Source organism: Cervus elaphus, chromosome 10 (assembly GCF_910594005.1).
Source record: "Cervus elaphus chromosome 10, mCerEla1.1, whole genome shotgun sequence".
Taxonomy (NCBI): domain Eukaryota; kingdom Metazoa; phylum Chordata; class Mammalia; order Artiodactyla; family Cervidae; genus Cervus; species Cervus elaphus.
The window spans coordinates 17503333-17518316 of record NC_057824.1 but is presented as its reverse complement, the minus strand read 5'-3'; the positions used below and the strand labels follow the sequence as shown (position 1 = coordinate 17518316).

Here is a 14984-nt window from a genome sequence, read left to right as displayed (position 1 = left end):
TTTTACCTGTGTTTTATTTCATTACCTGAAATTAAGGATATAAATTTTTCCACATGAATTTCTACTTTTTTGCTTCATTCTGTCCACACACATATTTGATAAACAATTCATAATAGTAATAGTTTTAATTCAAGCCAAACTGAGGACTACTGCCTGGGAGACACAGACTTAAGAAATACTTGAATTGTATCCCATAGAACCTCAAAATGGGGGGAGGCTCATATAGGCAAAACCTAAAAGCTACCTAAGTTGTTTGTCAAGAATTATAATTGAAGCTGGCAAGAATAAGAGTGCTTATTAAGTAAGGACTGGTTGGGGTCCAAAATGGTTGCAAAGTTACAAGGGGAGACCTTGGCCCATTAGGTTGCAGCTGGCAGCTACTAGTAGATATTGTTTTGAGAACGGTTTGTGCTATCCTTGAGTTTGATACTGTTCAGAAAATCGAGGTTCTCAATGATGCAAGCACAAGTCTGAAATTAAATCACAATCACTATCCTCTCTATTTTGGATGCCTGAATCACAGTTTTATATCTCAGCAGAACAAGGAACACTGGGCTTCCCTGGTGGTCCAGTGATTAAGAATTTGCCTTGCAATGCAAGGGACACGGGTTCGATCCCTGGCCAGGAAGATTCCACATGCCGTGGGGCAACTAAGCCTATGCTCCACAACTATTGAGCCTGTGTGCTCTAGAGCCGGAGAGCTATAACTACTGAGCCCACGGGCTGCAACTATTCAAGCCCAAGACACAGCAAGAAAAGCCACAATGAGAAGCTCAAACACTGTAACAAGAGAGTAATCCTCACTCCCAGCAATTACAGAAAAGCCCACGCACAGCAACAAAGCCCCAGCATGGCCAAAAAGTACTATTAATAAAAAAGAACAAAAAACATCAAACATGAGAGGTTTCAAACGAGGCAGATTAGCATGCACACAACTAGTTAGCATGACCCTGGTGTCTGGAAAGAGAACCTCTTTTTTTTTTTTTTTGAGAACCTCATCTTTAATGGAGTACTAGCATTGGCATTATGGGGGTGGGAGGGGAACATTTATCCCTATCCTCAAAGATGACATTTTCAACAATCTGGTAGCTGTATTCTTTTTTTTTTTTTTTAATGGTTAAAGCATATGTACAATGTAAGTTAGACAAGCCATAAAACAGGCTATTCTAATTAGCATAAAGTTCAAGCCAAATCATTTACAAGCAAGAATGACTTCCCCATACCTCAACATGTGAAAAACTGCTTCCATCAAGTCTATAAAAATGGTACAGTTCCTTTAACTACTTGCTATGTGGGATCCAGATGTTGAACAAGTTTTTGTAGTACTTTTACATAAATATTTTAAATATTAAATATTTGTATTTGTAGGATGTAACTTTCCCTGTCAGGTGGTTTTTTAAAATTGAGATATAATTCACATACCATAAAATGCACGCTTTTAAATACACAACTAAATGGGTTTTAGTATATCCACAATGTGTGGATCAACACTAATTCCACAACATTTTCATGACCCTCCAAACAAGCTTGCACCCATTAGCAGTCACTGGTCTTTCCCCTCTGCTCTCAGGCCCTGGCTATGACTAATGTATTTTTTATCTCTACGGATTTGCCTGTTCTGGACATTTCACATAAGAATTACAACATATGGTCTTGTGTGACTGGTTTCTTTGGCTCAGTACAGTGTGTCAAAAGTTCATCCATGTTGCTGCATGTATCACTGCTTTGTTCCTTTTTTACTGTTAAATAACTGATTATATGGATATACATCTTGTTAATCTGTTCCGCAGACAAGTGGGTTATTTCTACTTTTCAGCCAGTATGAACAATGCTATTTGTGTATAGGTTTTCGTTTCTCTTGGGTTTATACCTAGGAATGGAATTATTTGATCCTATAGTAATTCTTGATGCTTTTGAACTATTGTGTTGGAGAAGACTCTTGAGAGTCCCTTGGACTGCAAGGAGATCAAACCAGTCAATCCTAAAGGAAATCAGCCCTGAATATTCACTGGAAGGACTGATGCTGAAGATGAATCTCCAATAATTTGGTCACCTGATGAAAAAAACTGACTCATGAAAGAGACCCTGATGCTGGGAAAGATTGAGGTAAGGAGGAGAAGGGGATAACAGAGGATAAGATGGTTGGATGACATTACAGACTGGATGGACATGCGTTTGAGCAAGCTCTGGGAGTTGATGATGGACAGGGAGGCCTGGCGTTCTGCAGTCCATGGGGCTGCGGAGTCGGAAATGACTGAGCAACTGAACTGATAATAATTCTATTTTGAAAGGCTGCCAAACTGTGGCTAACCATCTTTTCTTTCTTTCTTTCACCACACTGTCATGCGTGCAATGTCTCAGTTCCCCGACCAGGAATCAAACCAATGGACTGCCAGGGAATTCCCACTAAACATCTTTTCAAATGTCAATATCATTTAGCTTTCCTCCTCTATGGAATGGTTCCATGGCCTTTGCCTCAGTCTTCGGTCAGTTGGCAGGAACTCTGTATGCTGGCAATGCCTTATTCTTTACTCGACTTATCTTGCACAATTACATTCCAGTCTACCACTTGTTTGACTTTATCAATATTATTTTCTAAAATTTCCTTTTTTAATACATTCTCACAAGTTTATATTCTACTCTAAAGCACCTCAGTTTCCTACTCTGCCTCAATATTAAACTTAGCGTTCTCGTAAATATTCTTTCATTGGCTATTAAATCCCAATTTGAGGGTATGTAAAGATAGGAGTCTTCCTTTTTCCAGGAAGAACAGACAACTATTGCTAGTACCAAGCTTAAAAGCCACCCTTTCAAACAGGTCGACATATATTCAGATCAATTTTAGCATGTATTGTTCTATTTATTCACTCGTAGTTCAAACTATACAGCTTTGATTAAAGAAGGTTTTTGTTTTTGTTTCGTAATATTTATGTCTGGAAAGACAGATATTCTTTAACTTGTTGCTATACAGTTTTTTGTTTGTGTTTTTTCTTTTTTTTCTTGCCACACAGTTTTGACAGTAGTCTCTTCATAACACATTTTAGACCATGGCTGAATCACCCAGTTTCCGTTAAGAAACGGGATTCCTTTATATTTTCACTTTAGTCATCCTGACTGACAATGACTTTACACAGAGAAATGAGGCAATCTCTCCTCTTGTGTGGCCCAAAATTTTGACCAATACCTCCCTGGAGAATGAACGGAGTATGTGAACAAGGCAGAAAGAAAAGATAAACGGAGAACGGAAGCGGAATGGACAATTAGGATTCCTCAGGAAGTAAGATGGCCGGTCCAGACCGCAGTGTAGGAGTTGGCATACATGGGAGGGGAACGTCGCCCAGCTCTGGCCAACGGACCGCCCCTACCGAAACAGACGGCTGTAACAGAACCCTAGACCCGACAGAGGCCAGAACCCACCACCAACTCACCGCCACCTCAGTTTTTTGATAGACCCCAGGTGCTGCGGCGGAAACTGCGGCGGCCTAGCACAGACCTTCCGGTCCTCCCGACAGCCCGCTTCCGGTCGAGCCTTGATCCTGCTCCGCCCCAACCGCTGAGCCTGACGATCTCCCATTGGCTGTGTGGCACCGAACTACATTTCCCAGCATCCCCTGTAGTTAGCCCTTCCGTACTTCGAGTGGTGCCAACCAGGTTTGGCGGGCTGGAGCTAGCCTTTAGCTTTCCGTCTCCCAGGTACAGCCGCAGAGAAAGCGGATGCTGCCAACCTAGCCTCCCTGCGGTCTTGAAAGTCCTGCTGGTCGGCCTCGAGCCTCGCCTTCTGAAGCGCAGACTGCCCGCTCCAAGCGAGGAGACCAGGCTTCCGCACCGGAAACGAGGCACCGGGCGTGACATCACGGCCGCCTAGGCACCCGGTCTCCCAGAAGGCACCGCGTCCCGGTCGTCCTCCCCAACTAACCGCAGCTCACACAAATAATAGCTGGCTGCCAGTGAGGACACCCCGAAGGGCGAGGGTTGGGCTGGGCCTCTCGCGCCTGGTTTCCCAGTCTCTCCCTGAGTCTGGGTCCGGGGTTGTCCCCAGCGTGCGCCCAGGCACAGCAGAACCCCAGAAGGTGAGGGGCTCCGGGAGGGCGGGAACCAGACTGAGGCGGCCTCTAGGGAGCGAAACAGGGGCCATTGCTGGAGCGCACCCCAGCCAATGCCGCCAGCTGGGCTTTGCGGTGAAGGTGCTCCTTGGCCAGTGGGAGAGGCTGCAGAGTGGGCCTGGCCCAGTGGGCCCTACTGGAATGCCCCCTGTCCCTCTTACAAGACTTTGAGGGCGGAAAAGAGTCGGCTGGCCACATGTAGACCCCTCATGCGGCATTGCGGTTGCTCCTTGGGCCAACTGCCCCCTGAAGGACATCCTAGGGCTGTCCAAGGGCTGCGGTGAGGCCAGATTCAGTGGCCAAGCTGACCTCTAACCAGATGCCCTCGTTATTGAACCTCGGATTTCCTGTCTTTTGGCCCGTTGCTTTTTTTTTTTTTTCCCAGCGTGAATGGAACCACTTTTCCTAATGGAGTTTGCGCTTCACATTATCGTGAGGACGACCCTTGGCCTTCTGCCGGTTGTCTTTGCTCCCTTCTGTTTGGCCCTTGAGGTTTGGACATCTACTTCCTCCATTCGCAGGATATTCCTTTCGGGTCTTACTGAGAGTATCAGGTTCAGGGGTCTTCCTTTCAGTTGTGAGTTCCCTACCCCAGCTTATCTTTCCCTTACTGATTTAGATTTCATGTGGCCTCACTGCCCAAGAAACATATTGGAGTAGAGGCATGCTCAGCCTGACCCATGGTTTCTCTCATCTACAGCTGACTGACAGGTTTTCTCCAGTAAGAGGTGGCTCTTGAAGCTCTGCAGAAACAAGTGTGGTGTGTTATTTCAAGGCACGATGGCTGCAAAAGTGGTCCCTATGCCCCCCAAGCCAAAGCGGTCCTTTATACTGAGAGTCCCTCCCAACTCCAAGCTGGGCCAAGACCTACTTCGAGATGCTACTAGTGGACCCAAGACCATCCACCAACTGGTTCTGGAGCACTTCCTCACCTTCTTGCCCAAGCCAAGCTTAGTCCAACCCAGTCAGAAAATCAAGGAGACCTTGGTTATTGTGAAGGATGTGAGTTCAGACCTTCAGAATAGAGGTAAGAAGCACATACTGTTTCACTATAAGAAAGAGGGTGGTACCGGGGATTGAGCTAGGCTTCCATAGTAATAGTGAATTGAAGTTAGGAAGGTGGGTGTTGAAAAAAGGAGTTGATTCCAGTAAGTCAACATGCCAGAAAGAGGAAGGGAGTGTTTTTTTTTCCTCAAGCTGGGTTTGAGTGATTTGCTAAGTGTATGTAAAGCTATAGAATAGACTAACGTTTTTTGTAGTGTCACTTTTACTGATACATTTTGGGAGGGGGAATCTTTTTTTTCTTTTGCCATGACATGCAGCATGTGGGATCTTTGTTCCCCAACGAGGGATCAAATGTGCACCTCCTGCATTAGAAAGATGGAGTCTTATACACTGAACTGCCAGGGAAGCCTGGGGAATATGTTTTTAGGATAAAGAAATTTCAATGAATTATTGACTTGGCTTCAGCTTATGTGGAATCTTGTTAACTTTTGTGCTTGCTGTGGACATCTTCAGACTTTACCATACCCCAACCTTCCCCTTAGTGGTAATGGAAATTTAAAAGGTGCTTAGGAGAATCATCCTTTTTTTAATGAAAAGACACCATGTAGGTTCAAGACCCTGTGGCTTGAGGCTTGACCTCTTGACTGGGCTCGTAGGAGCAGAAAAAAGCTATGAGTTACCTACCGAAGGAATGATGTAGCTTCAAAATGTGGGTAGAATCTTTGTATTTGAGTCACTGACTTTTCTTTTAACTGCAGCTTCCTCTTTCCCCAGTGCAACCTCGTCCCTTAGTGAAGCTTCTACCTAGAGAAGGAACCCAACAGAAACAGGAGGAGACACTATCTCTGTGTCTGAAATCTGAATCTGAGGTGGGTTCAGCTTTCCTGTTCACTGTTTGGGTGCATTGCCCTCTCTGCTCTCACAGTCCTCCCACATATAAAAACACACTCTAAAAAAAAAAAAAAAAACACACTCTAGGGAGTCAGCAGGGAGACTGGGCTCATTCTTCACTGCCTTCTTAGACAGTTGTGTTCTGTTTTTCCCCTGGCTTCTCTCTGACCCTGGCTTTCCGGTCTGCATGAGACTTGTAGATCCCTTTCACCATCCCTTCCCCAATCTTTTGGTCTCAGTCTTTCTTAACAGTGAGGCTGTCAAGGAACCTTTGTTACTAAGAGGAAGGGGGCCTGTTGTTCTTTCAGAAACTGGTGGTCTTTGAGGATTTGAATGTATTTCACTCCCAAGAAGAATGTGTAAGCCTGGATCCTGCTCAGCAGCCCACCTCAGAGATGGAAGAAGACAGCATTGGGGAGATGATGTTACTGGGTAAGAAATCAAGTCCCTTGTATGTTTAGATTGAAGGCTATGGGAAAAGCATGATTCTGTTTCATCTCAATTTTTTTTTTTGAGACACTGGTCACACCAGCTAAGTACATGTTCTTACATGCATATTTATGTTTTATTCTATGTGGCAGAGCCTTCTCCAGCTGAGAGTGGCCATTTTTCCTGTATCTTTGGGGCAGCAAGGGTGGAGGGCATCTCTCCTGGTAATCAAGACCTGCGGCTGATGTGCTAACATCACACATTTAAACAGAAAGCACATGCATACTGTTTCTGAATCCACCTTCTGCATCTAGTGGTATTCTCTCAACAGATACATTTTACATCACTGTTTTCATTGGACACTTGACTAATTCTATTTTAAGTCTTATTTTGTCATTCGTGTTCAATAGCTGTTAAGCCTACTAGTGTAAGAGAAAATATACCCCATTTTTGATGGAAGTATTATCTAGCATTTGTTAAACACATGTATGCTAGTATGTGCTAGACACTATTCTAAGTACTTTACATGCATTTATTATCGCATGTAATTCTCATGATAGCACTGTGGGGTATAGGAATCATTATTACGTTATAGATGATGGAACTGAAGTAGAGAAAAGTTAAATTTGCTGAAGGTCACACAGCAGTAAGTAGTAGAGCAGGGATTTTTTTTTTTTTTTTTTAATGTTTATTTATTTGGCTGCATCAAGTCTTACTTGCAGCATGTGAACTCTTAGTTGCCGCATGTGGTATCTAGTTCCCTGACAAGGATTGAATCCTTGACAAGGGCCCCCTGTATTGGGAGGACAAACTCTTAGCCAGTAAACCACCAGGGAAGTCCCACCATTATCATCTTTAATGGGAAACACTGAGAGGCATTCCCACTAGAATTGGGATACAACAACGAAGCCCACTGTCACTACAACTATTTAACATTGTGTTTTGGGTGGCCTCCCTGGTGGCTCAGACGGTAAAGAGTCTGCCTGCAATGCAGGAGTCCTGGGTTCAACCCCTGGGTTGGGAAGATCCCCTGGAGAAGGGAATGGCTACCCACTCTAGTATTCTTGCCTGGAGAATCCCATGGATAGAGGAGTCTAGCAGGCTATAGTCTATGGGGTTGCAAAGAGTCAGACACGACTGAGCAACTGATACTTTCACTTTCTTTTCAGGTGTTAGCTAGTACAGTTAAATGAGAAAGAAACTAAACATACAAGAATTTAAGAGAAAGATAAAACTACATCTATTTACATATGATATAAATGTGTAGCTGGAAAATTCTAGAGAATGTATGAAAACTTATTACATATAATAGGTGTATTCAGTAAGGCAATGAGATGTAAAATTTTTATACAGAAATCATTTATGGAATCACAGTCATTTAGAACAGAGGTCCCCAACCTCCAGGATCTAATGCCTGATGATCTGAGATGGGGCTGATGTAAAGTGCACAATAAATGTAATGTGCTTGAATCATCCTGAAACCCCACCCTCCTACCCAAAGGGTACATGGAAAAATTATCTTCCCATGAAGCTGGTCCCTGGTTCCAGAAAGGTTGGAGACAAGTGATTTAGAAGATATGCATTAGGAACAAAAAAAGATCAAGCGTCTAGAAATAAACTTAAGAAATGTGCAAAAATGATGAGGAAAATGAAACACTTCTAAAGGTCACAAAAGTAAATTTGAATGAATGGAAAGAAATATCATGTTCTTGGTTGGAAAGATTTAATATTAAAAAGGTCAGTTCTCCCCAAATTAATTTATGAATTCAATGTAGTCCCTTTACTAAAACCAATAGGATTTTTCCCCCTGGAACTGGACAGTCTGATTTCAAATTCAAGTGGAAAAATAACTGCAAGTAACCAGGAAAATTGGAAAGAAGAGCAGTGGGGCAGGAGAGTTATAGCATACCAGATGTTTAAGCAGCCTCTAAAACCTGTCATGAAAACAATATAGAGTTTTGGCATGTGAGTAGCTGGACCAATGGGATGGAATAAGAAGTGCAGAAATAGCTTCAAATACACATGGGGATTTAGTTTGTAATAAAGTTGGAATCCCCTGTCAGCAAGGTAAAGAGGGACTTTTTGATAAAAGGTCCAGTGAAAACTTAGCCTCTTGGTGAGTCATATCTTACTTTGCACATCAAGAACACCAGGTGGGTCAAAGATTTTACATGTTTTTTTAAAAACAATTAGAGCATGTGGGTGAATTCCTTTATAACCATGGGATAGGATGACTTTTCTAATAAAGACTCAAAAATCCAGAAGTCTTTTAAAGAAAAGATCAATAAGGTAAATACATAAAAATTTAAAAACTTTTTATCGCTTCTTGGCCTTTTGGCTAAGATTATGTGTAAAAATTTTAAAACTTTTTATGACAAAATAAATATTTAAACAAATAAAGTGCAGTAAATTTTAGGTACATACATGACTACTGGAAAAACCATAGCTTTGACTAGATGGACCTTTGTCAACAAAGTAACGTCTCTGCTTTTTAATATGCTGTCTAGGTTGGTCATAGCTTTTCTTCCAAGGAGTAAGTGTCTTTTAATTTCATGGCCACTGTCACCATCTGCAGTGATTTTGGAGCCCAAGAAAATGAAGTCTGTCATTGTTTCCCCATCTGTTTGCCATGAAGTGATGGGACCAGATGCCATGATCTTAAGTTTTTTGAATGTTGAGTTTTAAGCCAACTTTTTCACTCTCCTTTTTCACTTTCATCAAGAGGCTCTTTAGTTCTTCTTTGCTTTCTGCCGTAAGGGTGGTGCCATCTGCATATCTGAGGTTATTGATATTTCTCCTGGCAGTCTTAATTTCGACCTGTGCTTCATCCAGACCAGCATTTCGCATGATGTACTCTGCATATAAGTTAAATAAGCAGGGTGACAATATACAGCCTCGGCATACTCCTTTCCCAATTTGGAACCAGTCTGTTGTTCCATGTCTGGTTCTAACTGTTGCTTCTTGACCTGCATACAGATTTCTCAGGAGGCATTTAAGTGGTCTGGTATTCCCATCTCTTTTAAGAATTTTCCAGTTTGTTGTGAGCCACACAGTCAAAGGCTTCAGCATAGTCAATAAAGCAGAAGTAAATGTTTTCCTGGAATTCTCTTGGTTTTTCTATGGTCCACCAGATGTTGGCAATTTGATCTCTGATTTCTCTGTTTTTTCTAAATCCAACTTGAACATCTGGAAGTTCTCAGTTCACATACTGTTGAAGCCTAGCTTAGAGAATTTTGAGCATTACTTTGCTAGCACGTGAGATGAATACAACTGTGGAGTTGAACATTCTTTGGCATTGCCTTTCTTTCTTTGGGATTGGAATGAGACAGGGATTAGAGTAAGGCTTTTCAGTGTAATTTTTGTATTTTGATTTAGAGCCATATAAATATATCAGCTACTAAAATTCTCTATTTTTAAAGTTAGTACAATAAAGGAATGTTAAATGCAGTTGAGTTTCAGTTAATTGTTCTCAAAACAGATATTTAGTTCTTTAATTTAACCTAATGTTTTTATGAAAAAGGGGTTAGGGAGAATGAATATTGAAAAAAAGGGTGAACCAAAATAATGATTTGTATTTAGAAAATTTTAAAGGATCAATTAAAACATTATGATATTTAATAGTTTTACAGTAGGTCAGTAGGAATAAATATTTAACTATCAGCAGCATTCTTAAACACAAAATAATGAGAGCGTTCCTTCAGAATGACTATAAAATAGGAGTAAAATAGATGTTTTATATGGTAAATAGAAGAGATTTTTTGAATATTGGAGAGAAACAGGTCTAAATGGGAAAACTAAAATCATGTAAAGATATCAGTGTTCTCCAGACTTATACTGTAAATGTGCTCTGTCAAATTGGTGAAAGAAGTGAATGTACCAATATTAGACATGTTATGAACAACAAACCGTGTGATACTAAACTTCAACAGTATCAGAGTTAAATAAAAATAAGTTATAAAAGAATGGCCAGAAAACAATAGAAATTTATTGGATTTTAAAAGACTGATTTTCTTGTTTTAAGTTGTGGGGTTATTATAGAGAAAGACTTTAATTTAAAAAATATATCAGTGATAAAGAGATTTATAATATATGCAATTTATGTATTATTTGTATTTATTTTATTTTTGGCTCCACTGGGTCTTCGTTGCTGCAGGCAGGCTTTCTCTGGTTGCAGTGCTCGGACTTCCCAATGCAGCGTCTTCTTCTCTTGTTGCAGAGCATGGGCTGTAGGGTGCTTGGGCTCAATAGTTGTGGTGCATAGGCTTAGTTGCTCCTTGGCATGTGAGATCTTCCTGGACTAGGGATCGAACCCATGTCCCCTGCATTGGCGGGTAGATTCTCAATCCCTGGATCACCAGGGAAGTCCTATAAAATTTATTTAAATTTATAAAAGTGACAGCCAATATATAAATTATTAGTTTGCAGTAATCAAAGTGCAAAATAAAGCTACAATGAGAAGCCATTCTATACCTATTAAATAAATATTTGAAAATTATATCTACTACCAGCAAGATTAGTTAAAATTGATACCTAGCAACATGTTGATGGTTATATTGAAATCTGTAGAGTTCCTTTGGAAAGCAGTATGTCAGTTCATATCAAGAGCTGTGATAAAAAAAATTTGTCCTGTGCTTTAGCCCAACATTTTCATTATCCTAAGGGAATCATTAAATGAAATAATTTTAAAAGAAAGAAATCTATTGGTGTGAAAGTGCTAAATCCAGCAGAGATTCAGATTCTGGCTTTAGGATCAGTCACATTATTTAAAGTGGTTGATTTCATCCTTTAATTTCATAAGTTGCCCAGAGTCAGACAAAGTCCCTTGTCATTCCATCTGTTCATAGCATACTTTTTTTTTTTTTTGCTTTGTTACCTAGTCTTTGTGATCTGGTGGTTTTTTTTTTTTTCCTATGGAACCCTTCACAAATTTGCGTGTCATCCTTGCGCAGGGGCCATGCTAGTCTTCTCTGTATCGTTCCCATTTTAGTATATGTGCTGCCGGAGCAAGCGCTGTAATCTGTTATTTTACACAGACTTTTTTGGGAAATACAAGTCCTAAGTATACAGCTCAGATTTCCACAAAATGAACACATTTGTCTAAAATTTATCTAAAATCAACTAATACCCCAGATATCCCTCTTGTGGTCCTGCTCAGTCACTAGTTTCCATTCTTCCCCCAAAAATGACAACCATTGACTTCTACCATAGTTTTCATTTTATCAGTTGTAGTAGTTTTTTTTTTTAACGTAGATCATTTTTTCTTTTTGGCTACACTGTGCAGTATGCAGGATCTTTAATCCCCTGACCAGGGATCAAACTCAGTGGAAGCACAGCTTCTTAACCACTGGATTGCCGGGAAAGTTTATTGTAGTAATGCTTTCATGTCCAAAAAAATAATACACTGTGTGAAAATACTTTGCCTCCTTTAGTTGTGGTCATTTAAATTGTTTGCAGTTGTTCACTATATTAGATGTTATAATATTAGCTAATACTATAATATAGTGAAAATCTGGAAGTAACTCATCTAACCATTTACTTACTAGTCTCCTAAAGATTGCAAGTAGTACCTTTTAATATTTATGTCCTTCACCCCCTGGTCCGTATTAGCTCAGTGATTTACACATAATATAAGATCGGTATGAACTTGTTGAGTAATTGGTGCCTATTCAGAAAACAAACATGGAAATCTTTCAGTCTAGTTCCACACATTTCATTAAAAAAAAAGAGAGAGAAAAAGAGGACTATGTGCTTGCATTATGGGTAAGGGAAGATTATCAGTCATGTATCCCACCCTCAGTAAGGGTGAGGAAGTGTAGATGGCAACTGCCTGCCAGTCAGATTTCTGACTTTCAAGGTTATGGTCTCATGAGAAATCTAACTTGGGTTTTCCTGCATGGTATCATGTCCCTCAAAAATGATTAGATTTTCTCTCTGTTTCAGCAGTCAGTGGCAATAATCCTGAGGGTGAAGAGCTTCAGACGGAACCTGTAGAGGATGAAGATCATAGAGAAGAGTCTTCAGATTGTGATGAAATGGATTGTGCCATGGTCCCTGAGCAGTCTCCAGATTGCCAAAAAGAAAGATTAAATACATCTATTCCAAAGGAAAGGAAAATGAGAAATCTTTTAGTTACCATTGAAAATGATTCTCCTTTAGAGGAACTCTCAAAATATGTGGATATTAATGTTATCGCACTTACCCGAAATCGTAGGACAAGAAGATGGTATACTTGTCCGCTGTGTGGGAAACAGTTTAATGAGAGTTCTTACCTTATTTCCCACCAGAGGACTCACACTGGAGAAAAGCCCTATGACTGCAGTCACTGTGGGAAAAGCTTTAATCATAAAACAAACCTTAATAAGCATGAGAGAATCCACACAGGAGAGAAACCTTATTCATGTTCTCAGTGTGGGAAAAACTTCCGTCAGAATTCTCATCGAAGTCGCCATGAAGGAATCCATATAAGGGAAAAGATATTTAAGTGTCCAGAATGTGGGAAAACCTTCCCAGAAAACAGAGAGTTTGTTGTTCACTTGCAGAGTCACAAGACCAAGAGGCCATATGGTTGTAAAAAGTGTGGGAGAAGATTTGGTCGGCTGTCGAACTGCACCCGGCATGAAAAAACTCACTCAGCATGTAAAACCCGAAAACAGAAGTGACATCAGGGAAAGGTCTGATGGTACCACCTCAAACTGAAATATTCCATAAATAATTCTGAATTGCCAGGCTGTCTGAAAAGATACAGATAAAACCTCGTTATAGCCAAAATCAGATAAATATTCAAGTTTGCCGAAACCTCAAGTTTTTAGAAAATTCGCAGGGAAAACAAAACATCCTCAAGGGCTATACCTCAGTTAGCAACCAGGCTTTTTAGACTAAAGAGCTTTCTTTTGTGAACTTATGCAACGATGTACAGCTCACAGATCCCTTTCCCAAAAAAGGCTTTGAAATAGGAGTCTGGGGGCTGCTTACCTTAAGGTGAAGACTGACAAGTGTACTGAAAGTATCAGAATATTCCATTCCCCCCCACATAGGAATTCACACCTGAGAAATAATGTAAAGATCCTTATCTGAAACTGTTCCCCTAAAAGAACCAAACTACTGACTTGTTAATAAGAACAGATTCTATCAGCCATTCATATCACCATCTAAAGATACCCTGAAAGCTTGAGAGATGAAAGGGATTGTTTACTTTGGAATATAGGAAAACACAGCAACTGAATGTCAAAGACTTATTCCATCATTTGTATGTGATCTAAAAACTAACGATCAATTTCAATAACTCTTGCAGTTTGTGGTGAAAAGAGACGTTTACAGAAATCCTCTTCACAGTGTAATTTAAAAGTGTCTGCTGTTCTTACTGTATTTTGTCCAGCTGTTAATTGCTCAAACACCTCTCTCATGCCTTTGCCTTGCCGGAAGAAGTTTGGGTCACTCAGGCCTGGCCACCCAGCCCCGCTCCTGGAAAAACTTCTGAGTTTTGTCCCTCTGTTGAGTCAGGAAAACCTGCCAGGAGGAAACCCCAGGATCCTGCAGAGGGGGAGGAGGACATTGGCTTGGATCTGTGGCTGGTCAATAACCTTGCCATGTGTGTAGTTCCCATCAGACCGTTGGCAATGGGTGGCCACTACCTCACAAGCATAGTGTTTTACTTTTAGAAATTATTTCTCCAGTGGCTCACTCACATTACCCCTCAGGAGATAGGGTTCCAGCGTCCTCACTGTAGTGGACACTTGTTCTCTGTGGCTTCCTGGTACCCACATTTCCTGACTTGTCTGCCAGAAGCAAGGCCAGCGGTGCCTTCACAGGACCAATCCTGTGGTGTGTCATTTTCAGATTCTCCATCAGTCTTGCTCCTCTTAGATTTCCTTAGGTTTTAAATTGGTATCTGTATTGGAACAGGCTAAATCCTGTACACTTATGGTGGAAAATTACCTTTACACATTTTGTTCCCATCTAGAAACCTACCTTCCATTGATTAGAGTATTCTGAGTACGGTTTTTCCTAATTTTCTTCCGGTAAGTTCTACACAAAACAAAATTTTGTTTTTGTAAATAGTTTTTTTTTTTTTTTTTCATTGTATTTTTCTAGTTGGTTATTGCTCTTGCATAGGAAAGTTATTTTTAATTATATATTTGCAAAACTAGCTACTTCTCTGAATGTAATTTTCAGTAATTTCTCAGTTCTGTTAAAATTTGTGATTAAAAATTATACCATCTATAAGTAGTAGTTTTGTTTCTTCCTTTCTGCCTGTTGCTCTTTTTTGTTGTTGTTACATTTAAAATAAGTTGTTCTAAACTTTGTTGTTGTGCAAAGCATACTAAGAGAAGGATGTTTTATGATACAGTTGTCTTGAGTCGTAGTCAAAGATAGAAGAAGAAACCCCAACACTTAAAAGCCACATCAAAACAGGCCTTTATCCATGTTGTGTATTTCAAGCCTACTGTACCCTTTAAAATAAGGGACAAAACTGGCTGTCAGCGTTATTCTCTTACTCATTTGCAATTCTGGCCCAGGTTTACCCAGTTATCATGCAGAGGGACCCATCTGCATGCC

The 14984-nt window shown here is 40.5% G+C and overlaps 1 protein-coding gene and 1 non-coding gene across 3 annotated transcripts; one reads left to right on the top strand and one right to left on the bottom strand.

Moving 5' to 3' along the window:
* Positions 1 to 3630: 3630 nt before the first annotated feature.
* On the top strand, positions 3631 to 14651 carry ZNF200 (zinc finger protein 200). Of its 2 annotated transcripts, none has more exons than XM_043914121.1 (5): positions 3631 to 4070; positions 4804 to 5130; positions 5883 to 5977; positions 6308 to 6431; positions 12372 to 14651. In XM_043914121.1, the coding sequence occupies exons 2-5, from the start codon at positions 4884 to 4886 to the stop codon at positions 13085 to 13087; spliced, it is 1182 nt and encodes a 393-aa protein (XP_043770056.1). In that variant the 5' UTR covers positions 3631 to 4070; positions 4804 to 4883; the 3' UTR covers positions 13088 to 14651. The 2 variants fall into 2 exon arrangements, with proteins under 2 accessions (XP_043770056.1, XP_043770055.1); XM_043914120.1 differs by having other exon boundaries at positions 12369 to 14651.
* Positions 11333 to 11439, bottom strand: LOC122702406. The gene has a single exon (XR_006343264.1). It is a non-coding gene; the product is annotated as a U6 spliceosomal RNA (small nuclear RNA).
* Positions 14652 to 14984: the final 333 nt, after the last annotated feature.